The sequence below is a fragment of the Lepidochelys kempii genome, chromosome 11 (genome assembly GCF_965140285.1).
Source record: "Lepidochelys kempii isolate rLepKem1 chromosome 11, rLepKem1.hap1, whole genome shotgun sequence".
Taxonomy (NCBI): Eukaryota; Metazoa; Chordata; order Testudines; family Cheloniidae; genus Lepidochelys; species Lepidochelys kempii.
In genome coordinates this window covers 48,769,669-48,791,221 of record NC_136390.1, presented here as the reverse complement: position 1 = coordinate 48,791,221, position 21,553 = coordinate 48,769,669, and the positions used below count along the sequence as shown (strand labels likewise).

Genomic DNA, 21,553 nt, shown 5'->3' with positions numbered 1-21,553 from the left:
AGAGGCTTGTTCACCTGCACATCTACCGATGTGATATGTGCCAGCAATGCCCCTTTGCCATGTACATTGGCCAAACCGGACAGTCTCTACATAAAAGAATAAATGGACACAAATCAGACGTCAAGAATTATAACATTTAAAAACCAGTCGGAGAACACTTCAAACTCTCTGGTCACTCGATTACAGACCTAAAAGTCACAATATTACAACAAAGAAACTTCAAAAACAGACTCCAATGAGAGACTGCTGAATTGGAATTAATTTGCAAACCGGACACCATTAAATTAGGCTTGAATAAAGACTGGGAGTGGATGGGTCATTACACAAAGTAAAACTATTTCCCCATGTTTATTTGTCCCCACTACTGTTCCTCACACATTCTGGTCAACTGCTGGAAATGGCCCACCTTGATTATCACTACAAAAGGTTTTTTTTCTCTCCTGCTGGTAATAGCTCACCTTTCCTGATCACGCTCATTACAGTGTGTATGGTAACATCCATTGTTTCATGTTCTCTGTGTACATAAAATCCCCCTACTGTATTTTCCACTGCATGAATCCGATGAAGTTAGCTGTAGCTCACGAAAGCTTATGCTCAAATAAATTTGTTAGGCTCTAAGGTGCCCCAAGTACTCCTTTTCTTTTTGTGGATACAGACTAACATGGCTGCTACTCTGAAACCTGGCATTCCAGTGCTTCACCACCCTCCTAGTGAAAAAGTTTTTCCTAATATCCAACCTAAACCTCCCCCACTGCAACTTGAGACCATTACCCCTTGTTCTGTCATCTACTACCACTGACAACAGTCTAGATCCATCCTCTTTGGAACCCCCTTTCAGGTAGGTTGACTCATATCCAGCTTCTCGTCCACTGTAACCCCTAGGTCCTTTTCTGCAAAACTGCTGCCTAGCCATTTGGTCCCTAGTCTGTAGCGGTGAATGGGATTTTTCCATCCTAAGTGCAGGACTCTGCACTTGTCTTTGTTGAACCTCATCAGATTTCTTTTGGCCCAATCCTCTAATTTGTCTAGCGCCCTCTGTATCCTATCCTTACCCTCCAGCGTATCCACCACTCCTCCCAGTTTAGTGTCATCTGCAAACTTGCTGAGGGTGCAATCCACGCCATCCTCCAGATCATCAATGAAGATATTGAACAAAACCCGCCCCAGGACCGACCCTTGGGGCACTCCGCTTAATACCGGCTGCCAACTAGACATGGAGCCATGAATCACTACCCGTTGAGCCCAACGATCGAGCCAGCTTTCTATCCACCTTATAGTCCATTCATCTAGCCCATACTTCTTTAACTTGCTGGCAGAATACTGTGGGAGAATGTATCAAAAGCTTTGCTAAAGTCAAGGAATAACACATCCACTGCTTTCCCCTCATCCACAGAGCCAGTTATCTCATCATAGAAGGCAATTAGGTTAGTCAGGCATGACTTGCCCTTGGTGATTCCATACTGACTGTTCCTGATCACTTTCCTCTCCTCTAAGTGCTTCAGAATTGATTCCTTGAGGACCTGCTCCATGATTTTTCCAGGGACTGAGGTGAGGCTGACTGGCCTGTAGTTCCCCGGTCCTCCTTCTTCCCTTTTTAAAGATGGGCACTACATTAGCCTTTTTCCAGTCGTCTGGGACCTCCCCCGATCTCCATGAGTTTTCAAAGATAATGGCCAATGGCTCTGCAATCACATCCACCAACTCCTTTAGCACTCTCAGATGCAGCGTATCTGGCCCCATGGACTTGTGCTCGTCCAGCTTTTCAAAATAGTCCGGAACCACTTCTTTCTCCACAGAGGGCTGGTCACCTCCTCCCCATGCTGTGCTGCCATATATATATATATATATATATATATATAGTGGCTGTCATTTGAATTTAACATTACCATGAGCAATAAAGAAAAACAGCTCCTTCTGTGGAAAAAATATATAGGAAAAACTGCCAAAGTGATTTTCAACAGTGAGAGAGAGCTACCTATGGTTCAATTTAAATAAAAGCTTTTAAATCCCAGTCCATGTTTAATTAACATTCAAGAGAGTCAAGATTGCTTGCACATCAGGAGACACAGAAATGAGAAATATCTCTGTGCTGTAATGTGATTAGGAAACTGAAAGGAGCAATATAAATTTGCTCCCTATCTGAAAACTAGTTTTCTGCTTGTTTGATTGCAGGAACTCAAGGGAAGTAGTGGAAGCCCCATCACTTAAGTAATTTAAAACTAGAGGAGATGAAGTGCACCAGAATAAGCTGCAGAGAAGTATTTTGCCTTGGCAGGAAATGGACGGGACGGGATGATGCCAAAGATATTTTCCATCCCTGATTTCTGTAAGCCAAATCTACCAAGAGACAGGAGTTATGTTATTTCCATGTAGGAGAATGGAAAAATTGGTGTTTCCGCTCCATTTGTGTGGTTTCTGCCTGATAATTCCACTGGGATATAGGGTTTTTCCCCACCTGCTGCAGAAGGGGCAGGGACTTTGGCACTGAAATTCTCATTTCTTAGAGAACCTACCGGGCCAAAAGCTATCAGTGCAGAAGCTATGTGCCACTGATCTGCTTCATGGCCCACAGAGTCTTCAACAGCAGCCCAACTCTTGTCATATCCTCTGTGTCTTCAGATTCCACTCCTCCTTTTTAAGCAGATTTCAGAGTTCAGTAGTGGCCCAGCAAAAGCTAATGATGAATAAGTCAGAATTCAAATGAATTGGGACTGTCTGTGTCTTTAAGAGAATGATGCTGCAGACAATAGCCATCCCTGGGCTCTGCCTCCAGCCTGCTCCCTCACCGAGTTATAGGAGACCTGGATCTCCACAGGGTGAAGGTAAAGCAGGATGTATGTAATAGAACCAGGAGGAGCAAGATATAAAAGTGAAGTGAAAGAAGTTCAACATCCTCACTTTATAAAAAAGGTGGCCAAATGGAACCCTACCTTTATGGGGTCGCCAAACTCTGGTCTGCTATCTTGTGTCTACAGCCTTGGATTTGTTTTTGTATGTGGAAGAGATCTTGGGAGTCTTCTGAAGCTTTTAAGTTTTCACTTTGAACAGGGCCCAGTTCCAGTATGCTGATATAATACAGGACAACATTTTAAAAGCCAAGTGTTCCAAGGTGTTGTGAGTAATAGCTAGTTAGTATTTTGTGGCAGTGATAACACTCTCAAGACAATTTGCTGCCTATGTCTTCGACTGATCCTATGACAGTAATGTGACATATCTTGAATAGACAGACATGGAAAAAGTAATATAAAATATTGTTAGTCTTCGGACAAGAAGTGGTTGATTTTAGGGCTTTGCAGCAGGTCAGTTTCCATTGTTAGACATTTATGCTATGGAAACTAGTCTGGTATGTTTATTTACACTACATACATGTTCTTATCTATACAATGTACATAAATCCCATTATTCTTAATCCAAGATTAACTCAACTGTACACTGCCCCAGAGACCCAGCCCCATCACCTGGAGCAGCCATCATCAGGTACAGCTGCCTTTGTCACTGTCCCTCTAGATCTCAAATTTCCCTCTCCATTGACATAGGATCTTTGTCCATGTCTGTCATCTAGGGTGACCAGATAGCAAATGTGAAAGATCAGGATGGGGGTGAGGGGCAATAGGCGCCTATATAAGAAAAAGCCCTGAATATCAGTACTGTCCCTATAAAATCGGGACATCGGGTCACCCTACTATCATCCTCCAGTCAGGACCCAGAAGAATAGAAGCAAATTCACGGTCAGCAGATTTATTGCAATGCCCTATTCGTGCTCAGTAGATTCATTACAATACATTTTATGGAGGTTTGTTTTATCACCCCTAAATATACTGTGAGGTTGTTTTGTTTTTAATTTTGTACAGCAAAGGTAACAGAAAAAAATATTGTCAAATTCAAAGCAAAATTCCTATTTCTGATATGTTGCCTCTGTCATTTTGAGGTTACAGGGATTAAAAAGCAGTGAGGTATCATAACAGAAAGATCAGATTCCAGCACACCACTGCTTATGGCTGTTTTGCCCCAAATGCTGTCTCTGCTGACAACCACACATCCATTTGCATTTTCTGATGTATAACAGATATAGTCTGAGTGCCAAGTCATTCTCTTGCATAGATCTTGATGGGGAATTTCCATTCGGAAAGCCTGCAAGGTCACAATAGCTCTGGTTAACTTATGTAGAACAGGGGAATACCTTTAATCTCATATGTATCCTTTAATGGGTATGCATCCCGTGACGGACACTTTGTTCATCACCCTCTTTGTTGAAAAGTGTTGTTTCTTTTTTTTTTTAAAGAAACCTTTGGTTATGGAAAAGTGGAGACACACAGCATGTTTTGTTTCAAGTGAAGATTTAATTTGGGCTGTGCTGTTCGTTATCCCTTTCAAACAGCATAGTTTCTTCTCAGAACAATGATATTTGGATGTTGTGAATGGAAGTTGGCAGAGGAAAGAATCCACTATGATGGATGAGGATATTTATTTATTTTCAGAAAGAGGCAAAATATCCACACATTGTGATTTTTTTTAAAAAGAAGCTTAAAAGATGACTGCAAGGTTTGGTGTTTTTTGTTTTTACATTGTCTAAGGAATTAGACAATTGACCGCATAGATGCTAACAGTGGTCACCATGTTAACATTCACCACTGTATTATCGGCTGCCCTACATTTGTTTCCTATGTCAGTGCACATAACCTTAAGTTTAAAATATGTTGGGGGGTCATCTAAAATCTTAGTAAAATTGTGGTTTTGTAAAACTGATCTCATTTTCATCCTTCTTCTTCACTTACTTGTTATGTGTTAGTTCAGAAGAAGTTTGTGATGTTATAAACACCCAAATATGAGCAAAGACTGCTTTCTGATTGGCTATATTATAGGTATTCTCTATAATCAGAAAGCAGTATCTCAGAAGGCCAGTGCAGAGAAGATAATGTTGAGAGGAAGGGAGAAGCCAGAGGATCCATGGTTATGCAGACCTAACGGCAACAAATCTTCACACATGTGGAGTGGGGTGCAACACCTGCTACTGCAACCCACAGGCATTTCTCGCCCTACAATTCCTGCTTGGATCCTTGCACACAAGTAGTTTAATTATATAAGGAGGGGTGATCTTCATTCAGTGAGCCATATGTTGAGGAATGGCCTCTGACTTTAACGGGATCATTTTGTGCCTGAGTTGCTCTCACATGACTGTAGTTGAATGTCTCTAGCTGCATGACTAAACTCTCTTTGGCATTAGCTCTGTTATTTTACTTTTCATCCACATCTTGGTGTGGTTCTTTTTTATTTGTTTTGTGTTGTCCTGATACTGAAAGAGCATTTCTGGAGTCAGAGGAAAACTAAGATCAGATAAGCTTCTGTGGTGTCAGGTGGTTAGTCAGAGGTTGCAGGACAGAGCTGCAGGCTTTCAAATTCAGAAATAAAATCACTTTGTTCTTGTAGAAACAAAAGTCCCTCAAGGAACAACTGATGCAGGAGACCTTGTGTGATCTGGCTTTCCTCATCAACAAAACAAAACACTGCACAGTGCTGACTCTCACGGGCTGTTAGATGAAGGTCATTTATTGCCATATACTGTATATTCATCTGCTGCTCCCAACACTGAAGTGTTCTGAGGAACCGACAGGAATTCCCATTTTTTCCTCATGTCAGAAAGTTATAGGTAACATTGTTGACAGTTGCCCAGACAGAAATACCTCCAGAGTCTCCACAATCCACTAAATGAATGTAATCACTGTTTTCTATGTCAGAAGAGATAAGGCAGATATCCCTATACTTGAAGCAAGTATTTTTTTAATATGTGTAAATCGAGGATCACCTTTACAGTAGTTTTAATTGATGTGACCAAAAAAGAAAAGATTCAGTGACAAACACTGTATTCATCCTATGCTTCTTTATCAACAGATGAGAGACAGGGGGATCCTATGGTTTGAGTAGTAGACCAGGAGTTTAAAGAGTGCCATGGACCTTGGGCAAGCTATTTAGGCCCACACTGTCAAACAGTGAGTTAAATGATAATGCTTAGCGTCCTTAGCTCTGATTTTTGTCATCTCTGAATGGGAATCTGATGCTGTTCCCTTGCGCTTGGAACTGCTCGGTGTTTTTTTTTTTCTTTTTCTTTTTCAAGTTCCTGAGGCAGGGTCTTTGTTTCCCTGGCCACACTTCTTGTAAGCACCCTCTACAGATGCACTGGTGAACTGTACTGTTGTTATTCCCCTGGTCTTATGGTCAAAGCTAAGAATAAGAAAACACTAAAATAAATTAGATCTTGAGGCAACAGCTTGAACCTCAAGAAAAAAAGTGTGAAATAGAGTAAGCTCTGATGTCTCTCTCACCTGAAGAGAAAGATCCCTTACCATGATCATGAAGCCAGATATTCAGACTTGTCACACACAAGAAATCAGGGCAGGTCTTGACAAAGCAGTAAGGCTTGCATTCAAGGAAATAGTTTTATTATTCTCTATCATGCTGCTCCATCCGGCTATAAATTGCTGGAAAGTAGCAAGTCTTAAAGAACATCCTCCTTCAGTAACGTCCGGCTGTAACAGTTCCTGAGATGGGATAAGGGCAATCTTCTCATGGTTCACCAGGAGACCAGCATACTCTAGGAATTTGATGGTTTGGGAAGCTATCATTTTGTAGCATCATTGTGCTATCACCAGTAGATCATCCAGATAGCATTCGATCTTGATGGCACTGGGGTTATAGATAGTTGCTCTGCAGTCTGTGGTATATTGGAAACTGGTTTAAAAAAAATGACAAACTACCACTTTACATGTGCGAAATTTCCTGGTCCAGCTTGCAGACAGGGGTCTCTGAAGGAATTCATGTGATCTGGGTCAGCTGAGTCAGTTCTGCAGCCAGTTTAGAATAGGGTGGGGTGAGTTGGGCCTCTCTGTTTTTAGGGAACAGCCTGCTTTATGTCTGTTTTGGGGTTCTTGTGGGTTATCATTCTGGACTGAGAAATAAAGTAGTGTTATGTAGCAACCAGGAGTATTTATGTTTTTATCTAACTTCTCCATATGGATGACGAACATAATAAAGTCCAGAAACTTTGTCTTGTGGGAGAGGCAATGAGAGAATAGTTAGACAAGTGGTTCCCAGGCTGTTGGAGCAGAAAGAGCAGAGAGGGAGCAAGAACTGGCCTGGTGAAATGACTGTTAGGTGCCTGCTGAGTGGAATCCACAAAAAATGACTCCATGGAAGCTGAGGGGGGAAAGACCTGCCCGCCAGAGCATAAAGCTGAACACAGGCATGGGAGTTCTTTGATTTTCCAGTTAGGCTTAATTCACCTGCTGAAGCCCTGGCACAGCTAAGGCTCTACTGTTAGAGAAGGAGAATTCCCAGGCTGTATCAACCTTCTCCCCAGAATGTTCTGTCCTTGACAGATAGAAAGGAAGGTAGAGGGGAGAGGGTTGGAAAAGAAATCCAGGGGCAAAAAATATCTCTGACTCTTAGCATGAAGATGGAAGATTGTGGGGGGCAAAGTCAGTGCAGTTCACTAGGTATGTCTGAAGAGGGCACTGACAGGCAGAATGTACTAAAAAATGCAAAAAGAATCTTGTCTCTTTCAAAAACTTGGGAAGAAATCAGAAAACTCACCATATTCTGAGATTCCCAAGTTAGCGATGCTATAGTTAGGCAGGTGTATAAGTGGTCTGAATTTCAGCGGTGCTGAGCACAGACAACTTCTGACTTCAAGGGGATTGTGATGCTTACCCAACTTTGTAAGACAATTTGACATCAACAGATGAAAATCATGATATAAGGGGTAAATATTATTTATTACTATTATTTCAGGAACAATATCCTAATTTGCCAGTGTTAGTACAGAGAATTATCACTTTGTTTGGATGCACTTTGTTCTACAGATGGACTCAGACTGCAAATATGCATCTGAATCCCTACGAGTAGGGTATTGTATTCACAGTTGATCCAAAATGTGAGGGGGACTAGTTTCTGGTTGTTATTTAGATGCGGACAGAAATCTCATATAATCAGCTGGCCTTACAAAATATCCCCCGTTTTGAGCTGAAATTTCGTGAGGGCTATGCCTTCCCATATATAAGTATAGTGCCTAGCACATTTTGAACACCACTGCAAAACAAATAAATACATACAAATATTAACCACTGAACACTAGTCTTTCTTCAGCTTCACTCCTGACCTCTGGGATCTAAAACACTGTCTTCTCATCCCATCTTCAACTAATAGAGAAAAGACCAAATGCTGCAGTCTTTGCTGAGTCCTCTTTGCTTTAAGAATTTGGCAGAGATTGAGAGTGCTGTGAGTTGGCTTGTTCTGTCCCCGCTGGGGACAGAGAATTTGCTGTGGTGTCAGTGACAATTCCTACTGAGTCTCAGTCTTGCTTTTTCCCTGAAGTTAGGATCAGCTTATTTTATGAAAACTGTTTTTAAAAACCTGACGAGTTAAATTTAGGATCATAGGAACATAAACACTACCATAAAGTTTGGCTCAATGCTCTGTCCACCTTAGAATCCTGTCTGGCAGAGGCCAATGAAGGTGTAAATCCTATGAAGGAGAGACTTAGAAAATCCTGCCCTAAGAGGAAGACCTATATTCATTATTTTTGTGTCTTATCTGAAGTTCACAGGAGATTTAACCCATTGTCTTTTAATAAATTTTCTTTTTATTTAAATACATCTTTTTATACACCTGTATAGATTACTTTTAATACTATATATTGTTCTACTGGAATGGCTTGATTCATGTTGCTCATAATGAAAGAATATACATGGGATTTAAGTAGGCGACGCTAAATTCCAAAAGAGAAATTCATTGCACATTGCCAAAGCTTCTACAGTTATTTTCGTGTGTCCACCATCATTCTTATGAGTTTCCAGGTATTCTGCACATCTGAGTTGCCCAAATAAAAATGCAAAACAATTAGTTGAAACCCAATTTTTGAAACTCTGCCAACAAATGACTACAGGATGGTGTTACAAAAAACAAAATTAGTTCTCATTTAAAGAAATGTCTCCTGCCTTTAACAGGAGGGTTTTGTGAATAAGATGCTGGATCTCTGTAGGCTTCTACATAAACTCTAATTATAAACCATTTAAGGGCTGATAGAGTAATTTGTGTACTACCTAATTAAAAATGTAGTGTTTATGCCTGCTAGTGATGAGAAAGAGAGAAATGATGTGTCCTAGGAAGGTGCTTTGGAGGGAAAAAAAGGAAGGGCAACTATCATTCTGGAGACTGTGGTGGTGTTAGATGTCGGTGCAAGTGGCACAGAGAGGTCCATGAGAATACAATACAGATAAATGTTTTGTAAACTTGCAAGCAACATAGGAGACTCAGCACTACATTCGGTGTAGTGATACCTACACTTCACTCTTTATGTACTTTCTAGCTCAAGAAATCAAAGTCATCAAATAAAACTATCCAACTGAAACTACGAATAAGGAAATAATATCTAAAATATCGTTTTACACCTTACTCTGAAGCATACAGTTCTGATCACTGTCAGAGACAGGATACTTGATTAGATAGACTAATGTCTATCCTGTAACACAGTTCCTATGGTCCGGTGACACCACTGCTTTGCTTCTCACTATGAATTCAGTATTCCCTGTAGCAACATAAATAATCAAAGTGGCATGCAGTATTTTAGAGAAGGTTAGTATTGAAAACACAAATATGTGCATTTCAGAGTTCACACTTAGCTCATAGCTAGCTGTGAGTCAAAACCTGTGTATTCTTCTTATTTATATTTTTATCACTGATCCATTAAAAAAAACACGTTATAATTCATTTGAGAAATGTAACTGGGGTAAAAGAAAATTTACCCAATAAATTACCCAATCCTGTAGAATCCACTCTTATGAGAATTTCCTATATGCATCTTTGGGAAGAACTGTTTCCCAGAGCACATTTAACTAATAGACTACAATATTTATTTATATGCCAAACTACTGAGAAACTGATAACCACTCATGTTTTTCCTGGGTACGTTTCATAATTCCATGCTTCCATTCCCTTTTAGAATGCTCACAGTTCCCATAGACCTGGGTATTTTCTCTCACAGTTAGGTCAACTTGGAGGTTCTCTCATCAAAACATCTTTTAAGATTTATTTCTAAGCAAACTGCACATTTCATTTCTCAGTTCTAGGGATTACTAACTATGGACATAGTTGAAGCCTGCGATTTTCAATCACCTCAGGGATTTGGACACCCAGTTCCTCATTAATTTTTATGAAAATTGGTGGTGAAATCCTGCCTACTGAAGTAAATGGTCGAACTCCCATTGACTTCTGCAGGGCCAGGGAAACATCCTCGGTGTCCAAATCCTGTAGGTGGCTTTGAAAATGCCACCTGGATTGACTACGTATCTACCAGATTCCTCTTACCTGTTTGTGAGCATGGTCATATGAGTTGATGTGATTGTCAAACTCCTGGTGTTTGTAGTACTGTTTGTCACAGAGTTCACAGTAGAAGTTGGCCTTAAGGTCTTCCAGGGCTTTTGCTATTGTGTTCTCCTTTTCAGCATAATCCTGAAAAAAACAAAAAACAAAAAAAACAGCAGAACTTTAGTTGTCCCTCTGATGCTAGAAACTGGATTTGTGCTCTTCATTTTAATCCTATTTGTCAACACTGATACTGCCATAACTAAAAGCTTGCACATATTTACCAGGTCACACTGCACATATTTTTCTATATCAGGTGAGAGGCACACAGTTGTGCACATTCCAATTTGCTGCACAAATGAAGGCTACTCTTGGGTATCTGACACATACAAGTCTAGAGAAGCAATTTGTTTAAAGTTCTGTCCAAAAAGGCCAAATATTTATCATGCCTAAGATCACGTTAATGTTAATTTCTGTCAAATAACCAATGCTTAAAATGTTCAGCGTATAGTGTACCTAACCAGAAGAAGCATGAAGACCAAAAAAACCCCACTAATCTACTCTGGTTACAGGACAGTTCCAAAGAATGATGATGATACAAAATGGAAAATAATAAAAACACCCTTAGAATGACCTATCTGAAAATATACACAGATAGATAAATTAAAGGATCATTTCTGTGTTAGAGGTTTAATGATTTTTTCCCCTCAATCTGTTATTTGTCATCTGTAAAAAAAGAAATACAGCTCTTGCTTGTCATTCATATATTAATCTCTTGCAAAGAATCAGGGTTAAAAATAATCTTGTTTATTATTGGAGAATAAATTCTATAAATCCCTATTTGATGTTTTCTTTCCTAGATACATTGACAATAGTATGGCTTTTTCTTGAAGACCATAGTCAGTGTCTGATTCTGATCTCAGATCAGTTTGACATCAGCGTAACTCCATTGACTTCAGTGGTATTACTCCCAATTTGTAGCACTGTGTGTGAGATCAGAATCGGGCCCTAACATTCCAATTGGTATAAACGTTAATTACTCCAAGTGCATACACTGAGGAAAGAATACATTTGTCTGGTTAAATATTTGGAAATTTCCAGTATGAGACTTCTTAAACCAACTTTAGTTTCTATCAGTCTGTTTCTCCCAACAACCTCCTTTTCAAGGAGTAAAATAAGAAAAAATATACTATGAAAATTTATTTTATAATTCTTGACCTTACCTCTGAAAAATGAACTAAAAAGTTCCCTATTATACTTATTTATGAACAACTGTAAAAGCATGTCATACAAAGTCTGTTTTTAAAACAGCTTGTATAAATTTGCAACACTTTCCGGAGTTTCCTAAAATGTTCAGCAGAGGTGATTTTCTAAAATAAATAATGGGAGTAACAATCATAGTGACTTCAGTTTTAGAGTTGCATCTTAAAATGGCACTTATTTCAATATAATTCAAAGTGGCAGAGCAGCTGGCAAATGTTGATTCATTCACAAGTAGCATAATCATAGCTATTTTATCATCTACTTTCATTTCTTACAATAAAATCAGATTGAGTATTTGCTGTTAGGATACAGTAGATAGCACTAGGGGGTTAGAGTCATGAAAAGAATAACAAAATCAGCTCAGAATTTTGTCTTGAATGGAAGCTAAATGGCGCCATGTTTCTAATGAGGGAAGGGGAAATCACACATTTTTTAAAATATTTTTTAGATTTTTACATTTTATAAAAAACTAAGTTTCATATAAAAACCAAGTGAGCTATCAGTTCCAGGAAAGAAAGGTGCTACTTTATACTTAGAAATATATTTATAGTGTATGGGGGCCTAGCCTGGAAGTCCTGCAGTTACTAGCATGTCTGAAACTCTCTATTTCAAATCACTTCTATAGTTGCTTAGGTTGGATGAGCTTGGGGTAGAAGTGGGGGCAGCACAGTCAATCCCCGAGGGGATGGAATGTCTTGCAACACTGCAGAAACTGGTCTGGAGTTGCGGTGGTGGTCTGCAAAGGGATTCACATCCGGTTTTGCTTGATTAGGAGGGGAGGTGCAAAATTAAGGGGTGAAGAGATTTGTGAAATCAGAGCATTATTACAACTCTAGAATGTTGTATAAGACCATTTAGAGGGAAATGTGCAAGTACAAGAATATGCAAGATAGGAACAGTGACACACCATGACAGACAATGATATTTTTCATTTCCGTAATACTCCATTTGAGGATCGCAAAGCCCTTTACAAATCAAACACTGAGCCAGATTCTGTTACTTTTACTCACATGGAATAGCACTTAATTTCTGCTTCTGGAATAAAGTACTACGTATCATAAGAGTGAGACAATTGGGGCTACTATAACTGAAATGACGTTTACTTGGCAATTATACTTGGCAGAGCCAATGCATCATAACAGAAATAGCAGTTCCTTGGGCCATGGTAACCATGCCACCACAACTCTAACACAGCCTTAGTGTTTAGACTCATCCCAGTCATTATACAGGGATCACTACCATTGAAATACGCTATGGAATTTTTAAAAATACACAGCAATTCTAAACAACAATATATAGCAAAAGTAAAGATGCAGCTACATCTCATTGAGACTGCAAGTGGAACCAAGGTGGCAGAATGTAATAACCAGAGATGAAACCTGGCCAGAACACTAGGAAAACATCACTACTTTTAAAGAAAAGCTTCAGAAGTCTGGAAAGACCTCAAATGATCAAAACCCTTGGTTTTATGTCTCAGTGCAAATACTGTTGCAAACCTTTCCCATTTTTCATGAAGAACAGACTCGATCAGCTGGCATACTAACTGTAACTAACCTGGGAATGGGATTGCTTTGCTGGTATTCTGCCTGGATTTTTTGGTTTCATGGTACATTTGGGGATTTCTCTTGGCCTTAGTATGAGGTAAACACTAGCACTGCAGTGTGTCTAGTAGCCAAGTTTGGAGACCTATTGCTGTTGATTTGGAGGTGGTCAGTCGGTGGGAAAAGGCAAGGAGCTTGGTATTTTTCTGTGCATTAAAGGAGTGGGGAATTGACTCACTTTGTTAGCATCCCCAAAGAAACAAGATAAGTGAGAGAGCAAGTAGGCCACCAGCTTGCATGGGGGGAAGCTAACTGCCCCAAAGGTATCACAGATTGGAAGGGTACATGGTGAGGGTGTACATTTTAGGTTACTTTGTCCCCTGGCCCAGCTCCAAAGACTGCAAAAAGGTAAAGGAATGTGGTTTCAGCACTTTTCAAGAACAGACCTTCAGTGTCCTTTATGTGCCTACACCTAAAATGTACTTTGTGCACTTGGTATGTAGATCCTAGAAAGTGCTGAGCACCTCTTGCAAGGTGTTGGGTGCCCTGTTTTCAGCATCTTGCAGGATAAAAGCCTACAATAGGCAAAGGCTAATTCTTAATATTTCTTAATTAGCCATATAAGATTGTTAGTAGAGAGCTGAGTGATGTGATGCTCCATATTCTTTATAGAAATATGCTTATGATATGAATATGGCATAACTAAGACATATTTTATGCAGGATGGCTCGTGTAAGATATAATTGGAAAGCTTATGATTTACTGAATGTGATTATCCAGTTTGTATGCATGTATCATTTCTGTATCTGGAGTTAGGAATATTGACTATGTAACCATTATGACTGTGGTTATACTTGGAAACATCTACCAGACAGTAAGCAATCAGCCTTAATTGGCCATTAGGAAAAAGACAATGAGTCTTCCAAGATGTGCAGCCCCCATCTTCCAAGAGTTCCTTCCTGTGGTCATTGCAAATAAACCTGGTTTCATGGTTGCTTTGACACTGCAAGGTCAGGTGATAAAGTCACCTGGTTAAAAAGTACCACTTTGGACACTGCTGGTACTTTTCTACTGTAACCAAAGGCTTCCTGCCTTATGTAAATTCTATTTAAGGCTGGGGAGTAAGGCAAACAGAACTCTTCTCCATTGTCTTCCTGCCCAAGAAGAAAGACTGCTGAAATTACCTGAAGAGACAAAGGAACTGAGCGGTGGGAAAGGCAAGGGCTGAGTCCAGACTAAGACAGGAGTCTAATCTGTAAAGAGAAATAACTGGAACTCTAAGCTACAGAAACTCTGCAACTTGCTTAAAACAACATTTAGGGTGAGAATTACTTCTTGTTACCAGTCTCCTTACGATTTTAAGCTTAGTATGTGTGTTTTGTTTTATTTGCTTGGTAATCTGCTTTGTTCTGTTTGCTAGCCCTTATAATCACTTACAATCTGCCTTTTATAATTAATAAACTTGTTTTTGTTTATAAAACCCAGTTTGTGCAATTTGTAACTTCAGGGAGGGGGCAAGAAGTTGTGCATATCTTTCTCCACACCGAGGGAGGGGGTGAATTTATGAGCTTACGTTGTATAGATATCTCTACAGTGCAAGATAATATTATTTTCGGTGTACTTTCCAGAGGGGAGCTACACTTGAGTGCTGGGCAATTTCCTAGCTGAGTCTTCTCCTAGAGAGCTGTTTGCAGACTCTGTGTGTGTGCTGCCAGAGGCCGGAGAGCCTAATTCAGCAAAACAGGAAGAGGGAGCCCAGGCTAGTGGAGCAGGCAGGCTCAGTGAAATCCCAGTACATCAGGTGGCCCAACCCGTCACAAGCTGATTGGAACATTTTCAACTAAATGTAAGATATGCTGTTTTTTCAAAGCCAAAATGTATTGTGTAGACATACCAATTTCAATTAAGTTTTCAAAAGAGAAGGTTTCTGAAGTCCAGGATGGACCCTCTTGTCACCTGAATCAAAGGCCTGACATTTTTGATCTGATAATGGACATTTTGACACAATTCTGTTTTGCAAAAGCATTAGACATGTTTTGTTTTCATTCCACTGTAGAATAAAACAAATTTTGAAACATCAGAAGTTGTCACAAAATGGAATTGTCATTCGCCAGCCATCTCTGTTATATTTAGAAAAATGTGTGTTCTTTACAATATGTATGTTGACATGAGAGAATGTTATACGGCTTAAAATATTCTTTTGCAAAGGAAAATGGAGAGAGGAAAAAATTGTAGACTTTTGTCTAAAGTCAATTAACTGGAATACCTGTGGGCACAATTAATACAGTAATTCTTTCATTTCTGTTAGATTCATTTAGGTACTTTATGAAGAAAGAATGTAGAAGCAGCTTTCACTGCATAAAAAGTACAATTTAGTAATGCCATTCTTACTATCTGTATTGATATTTATGTGTGAATTTAATGGTTTTGTCTAAATATCTGCACATATCATTCTGACTGATTGATTTGAAAGTAAGCAATGTGTCATCTATATGATGGACTTAAAGGAATAAAGTAAGAAGCAGAACTAACACAATCCAAATTAATTATAATAAGATTAATTATTTTTAAAGCTCCCCCCTCTCTATCAGGCAATGAGCAATGCAAAGTAATTTCACAATTAAATATATTAATTACATTATTCATTGATTTTAACATGGTCAGCTCCACATCTTAAGGAGATCACTGACCATGGTCATTAGTTAGTTTCAGTGTCATACCCAAGTTTAACCAGACTGACCAAGATCAAGGAAACCTGAAGACTGCAGATATTGCCATAGCTGCTTGGCTATCATACTCTTGATTTTACCCATAAAATGGAGGATGTAATTATAGTCATGTGATATTTTCTTGAATGGAGCCTCACCCTGACTTTTTCACACTATCTGGCATCCTACTCTTAGACAAAGCGGCATTGATAATCTCAAACAGCAAGGGACCCACTATCTCATGAATTTATTATCCAACAGGGACATGGGACCAGTGAGGAGGCATTGTCCTGAAAAGCATCACTAGCTGAAATCTAAGCAGAAAAGTCTGTTTGTCTGTTTCCTCAAGATTTTGTCCTGTACCTTCCATCCAAATCAGAACAATTTTATATGAAAGCAGCAATTTCCAAATGGTGGAGGCTCAAATTAACCAACCTATCCACCACCTAGAACTATTCTGCTGTGTTCAGACACTATGGAGGAGGCAAAAGATAATTTCTTTATTTCCCACATACCCATGGCAAATGTTCTTAAAATTCTGGTGTTGTAACTGATCAGACTAGAATTGACATCTGCCACTTTTAACAAAGCACCAAGAGTCAGTCTGTGTGACAGTGCATTTCTCATATAGCATTCTGAAGGGAAGTTCCATTGGCCTTCTCTGGAAGACCATTAAAACAAATAGAGAACAGTAAACAGGAAGAGATATGATCAGTCCATGACAATACTACAGTTATATAATTATAGCCTCTTCAGCATCAGACCCATTCCAAACACTAGATCCAGAGTGTGACTCACTTTAAATGTAAAACCAAAAACTACCTGGGATAGACCATATTTGTCAAGTCAGTTATGAGTCAGAAGAATCATGGACAAATCATGGACATTAAAATTCCTGATCATTCTGAGCCTGGGGACCTCCAATGTCATCATAAAGAGGAACCTACAAAACTCATCCAGGATTTCCGCAGTGCAGCAGACCTACACAGTGTGCCATTCTAGGACTCAAATCACACAGGCACATCATTTGCTCCAGTTTATGAGTAACCTTCTGCTTTTGAGATTTGATACACAAAGCAAAACCATTCCATAATCTCCTCTTGATTCATGCTGGACTGTATATCCCGTCAGATTTGTTGGGCTAATAGTGATCCTACTGGCTTATCCAACCAGATCTTGATTATGCAATATTTAAGTAATTGGAATTGTTCTTACTTAAGCCATCGGGAATTGAGCCTACTGAACCTTACTGTGTTTTGTAAAACTTTGTGTACATTTATATAGGCTACTGTAATTAAAATAATGGGCCAGATACTGAGAGCTGTTGAGCACTCAACTCCTATTAAAATCTTTTCCCTCTGCTAAGATATTAATATACAGTGTAAAAACTCCAGATAGACATTTATATAGGGGTTCATCTGCAGGTGGAAAGAAAAGCTATGGGGGTGAAATTAGAAGCAGTTTTTAAAACATCCTATTAATGAGCCATGTACTAGTGCCATGCTGTCATTCTGGAAGACCAAATTCCCGAGTGATGGAAAATTAAAAATGTAGGGCCAACTTCCACACCCCATTCTATCTCATTGAAGTCAATGGAGCTCAATCTGGGGCCAGAATTAGAGTCTCAATAACATGTGAATAAATGCAGAATTTGGTCCACAATATTAAAGCTAAACTAAATTTCTGGCAGGCTTGTGATGCGACAGCAATTTGTTACCAGTCTTGCCTGTCTCATTAACAGTACTTTCATCTGCAAAACCTTATAATGGATCTTCTTATAAAATAACCTGATTAACATTTTACCGCTGCAGCTATCAGTTGTACATATAGATCAGCCATAGTTATTATTGACGAAGTTCTGGTCCTTTAAAATCTTTTTTTAAGTCAGGAACTGTATCAAAAAATATAACATTACTTGTCACCATTTTTTTTAAATAGTTACTATTAGCGAAATTGGGGCTGTCATGGGGGTGATGGACAGGGTAGTGAAGTGGGAGCACATATCTGCTGTTCTACTTTGCTTGCACTAGCTTCATACGGTCCATGCAGAACAGGGTTGGGAAAGGTTCTAAGCAGATGCTCTGAAGTAAAACAGAAAGAGTGAGATTAACTCTAGGGGCTTAATAGCAGTTTCCTTATTCTAAAAAAGTTCTTGGCTCAGTGTCAGGAGAAAGTACCTCTTTCTGTGATTCTTTACCATTGTTGTTTGACACTCTGCACAGATGCAGAGGAGGGGAAAGTTTTTTTTCTATGTCTTCCCCATCTTTTTTTCAGCCACTGAGACCAAGGCAGCATTTAAGGCCAGATATACAAAGATATTCAGGTGCCTAATGAGGATGATAGGCACCTAGTGGTATTTCAATAAGAGTCAGGCACATAACCCGCTTTGGCTCTGCTGAAAATCCCACAAAGCACCTATCAACATACTAGGTGCCTAAATAACTTTGAAAATCTGGCCCCTAGTCCCTAATAAAATGTCCTAACTTTGTCCAAATGAGGATGGGATTGAACGGTAATACTGAGCACAAAGGGTGAATCTAGTTTGCCTAAAATGAAGCAGATTACAATTTTTGTCATCTTCATTACAGGCTGGAGACCAAAGAGAGTAGGTCTATGCAAGCTTTTTTACCTCAAGTAAACTGATTGCCAATTAATTGGAGGTGGTTAAGTTGTTTGTAAAAATTAATCTGGACACTCTCCAAACATTTGTTCCAAGCTAAAAAAAGTTGTGTGAACAGTCTAGGTAAACTGAAAAATACATTTTGGGAGTGTCCAGACTAGTCTTTAAAAATAATTAACTACCCCCCAGTTAACTGGCAGTCAATTAACTTGAGGGGAAAACACCCTAGTGAAGACAAACCCTCTGAGACTACTGGTTCCAGCAACCAGTACTCCATCTTGCTCCAAGTAATAGGCCACAGCTTTACTAAACAGCTACCCCACCAGAGTCCACTTCATTAAAGAGGATGGCAGCTCCGATGTACATTTTAAAATTCCATAAGTTACTATTCGCCCCTTAAACTCAGGCCATTTCTGCTGAATGTTGAGCTACCTCCTTGTTAAATAGACATTATCAGGTAGTATTCAGGGAGACATCACATACCAGCATATGAAATTTTAGGGGGGAAAAGGTGCATATTCCATAAAACCAATGTTTTTATTAGTCACAGATTGAATCTAAATAAGAACAAGATAAGACACAAGAGACAGAAAAGGGAAAAGAAAAGGAAAAGGATGGGCACAAAACAAAAAAATGGGCCCTGATAATGAAGACAAATATGCATGCCCTTCACTTTATGCGCATGACTGGTCAATGGGACTATTCCTGTGTAAAACTTAGCAGGTATGAAATTGTTTGCAGGATCAGGGTCCATTCTTCTTATCAATCAAACTCACACCTTCCTGTGACTACTGTGCAATGTTTTAATCATATTTTTCTGGGGCCATAGATTTTTATCTCAGTGTTCCATATTCCTCTCTTTTTCTAGGCTTTGGGAAAAAAATCATTTTTAATTTTACTCTTGACTATTCCTGTTTCCACCTTTAAAAGATTTTTCTAAAATAAAAGAAAAATGGCAATATAGTAGTCTCTTTAATTAAAAATCAGACATAGTGCATATGTTCCTCTTAACCCCCTTTTTAAATTTATCTTTGATTGGTTACAATTTACAAACCATTTTCCTTTCAAATAAATAATCCTAAGCCTTTTGTTATTTAAACACAAATCAGTGACTTCAAAGTGTGAATATTATACATTTGACCTACTGAGGAATTGTATTTTGAATTAAAGTAAATATGTCCACTGAGTTTTCACAATCCATTTGTTTGTTATGCAGAGAGCACTTCAGAATTTAAAATGATGCCTATTCAAGTAAATGCTGGATGAAATCCCAACAGAAGGCTCGGTAATTTTTCTTTAGACCTTTTTTCCGATTCCATTTTACAATGGCTTTCTAGACCATTAAACCTTTTCATGGAAATTTACCATCTTTCTTCTATCTGTTTATAGCTTCAGGGACCCATCAGTACTAGCCTTACTTTATGTGTTATGAAGTTATGTGCCACAAGTACTTCAATATCAAGTCATTGAAAGGATACCTTAGCACTGGGCAGGTCTAAAACAATCATATGCAGGCTTGCATGTGTCTGCCTTCAATTCTACTTGAAGTAGATAGGAAAAAGCTCCAGCCTGAACATTAATCAAGAGAAAGATTCTAGTTTACAGTCCTGGAGCTTTTCACGTATCCTGCAGGGAAGGAGAATCTTTCTTCCAACAGAACCCAGTATTATTCAATAAAATTCATCCTGAAAGGCCAGATAGGAGGAGTGTTAAGTTCAGGAACTGTATCTGATGTTAAAAACTAAAATTCCAATACCCAGCCAAAACCAACTAGCTCCAAAACCCAACTGAAAAATCAAGTAATTATGAACCTGTGTGATGGCTCAACCAGAAGGTATAGGCTTGATGCTTAAATTATTGAGTTAGGTTCTTTGGCTTGTGTGATGCAGGAGGTCAGACTAGATGATGATCCATGACTAAGATCCAAGGTCCTATGGTAGTACAAATATTAATAAAATAAAATAATTAATAAAAAATAATGGTCCATTCTGGCCTCAAAATCTATGATTTTATTAACCTGGCTCCTGTGCCTACATTCCAACAATAGTGATTTAAACCTGATAGCTCTAGAGTACCTACTGTATTTACCACTCTAATCTTCTCCTTCAGTTTTCCATTGCTACCAGAAGTGAGGTAAAAGAAAGTATCTGGAGGAACAAAGATGACAGCTTAAATTAGTTATTCTGATATTTGAAAATGACAAATGCAGCAGTGTGATCCCAGATAGAGGGCCCCGGAGCCAAAGGTAGGATGCTTGCTGGCAAAGAGGTGTGCAGTATGTCTAACAGTTGTGTGATTTTTCTTACACTACCTCCATGGGTTTTTCTAGTGCTTCTTCCATCCTGTGAAACAGTTATTGGATGGTCTTATAGTCATTGGGAGGAGAGGGTGGAACTGTGACCACCGCTTCATTCAGCAATGATGAAGAGATGGCACTGGATATACTGGTGTTGCTCGTCATCAGAAACTTGTATCTGTATCCGTTCCACATAAGACAACTGGAAGGGATTTTCTTTCTTTCTTTCTTTCTTTGTCCCTCAGATAGTGATCTACATTTATACTCTTTAGAAAAGTGGGGCAGCATCCTATCCCCTTCATTCATGAAGGAAGCCTTGTGAGTAGGAGCAGCTGAAGAATGCTTTGAGGAAGAAGGGAATTAAGTGCAATGTAGATCTCACTGGGGCACTTTTGGAGGAAGACTGCTCAGATCCAGGATCGTCTTGTTTGTCTAGCTCCAAAGCAGGTCTCATGGATATGTACAAAAGAAAAGGTTTTAAGCAAACTCCTCTTGCATTTAGAGTTTTTTTGAGAATGAATGGCAATCTGAGCATTTCTTGGTGATATGTCTCTCACCAAGACAAAAGAAATATTTTGAATGTCTGTCACTGCATGTGTAGAACTACGTAAGACAGCTTTAACCTAGCTAGCATGAGGAACAACAGCAGCGAAGCAATGCCAATACGGTCTTCAGTATGGGCTAGATAAATACCCAGGGTCCTAGGCGGGCTTGTACAACCTGTGCTGAAGCCCATGCTGCCATGGCTTCACTGCTCTTGATACTCACA

At 39.2% G+C, this 21,553-nt stretch overlaps 1 protein-coding gene across 5 annotated transcripts in view; it reads right to left on the bottom strand.

Moving 5' to 3' along the window:
- ZNF804A (zinc finger protein 804A) overlaps positions 1 to 21,553 on the bottom strand; it is a 235,289-nt gene that overhangs the window by 62,879 nt on the left and 150,857 nt on the right. For 2 of the 5 annotated variants that reach the window (XM_073306099.2, XM_073306100.2), the window contains one exon: positions 10,360 to 10,503. In XM_073306099.2, coding sequence (XP_073162200.1) covers positions 10,360 to 10,503 — 144 coding nt within the window. Of the gene's footprint in view, positions 1 to 10,359; positions 10,504 to 21,553 lie in introns of those variants that run through there. The other 3 variants (XM_073306104.2, XM_073306101.2, XM_073306103.2) reach the window with 3 other exon arrangements.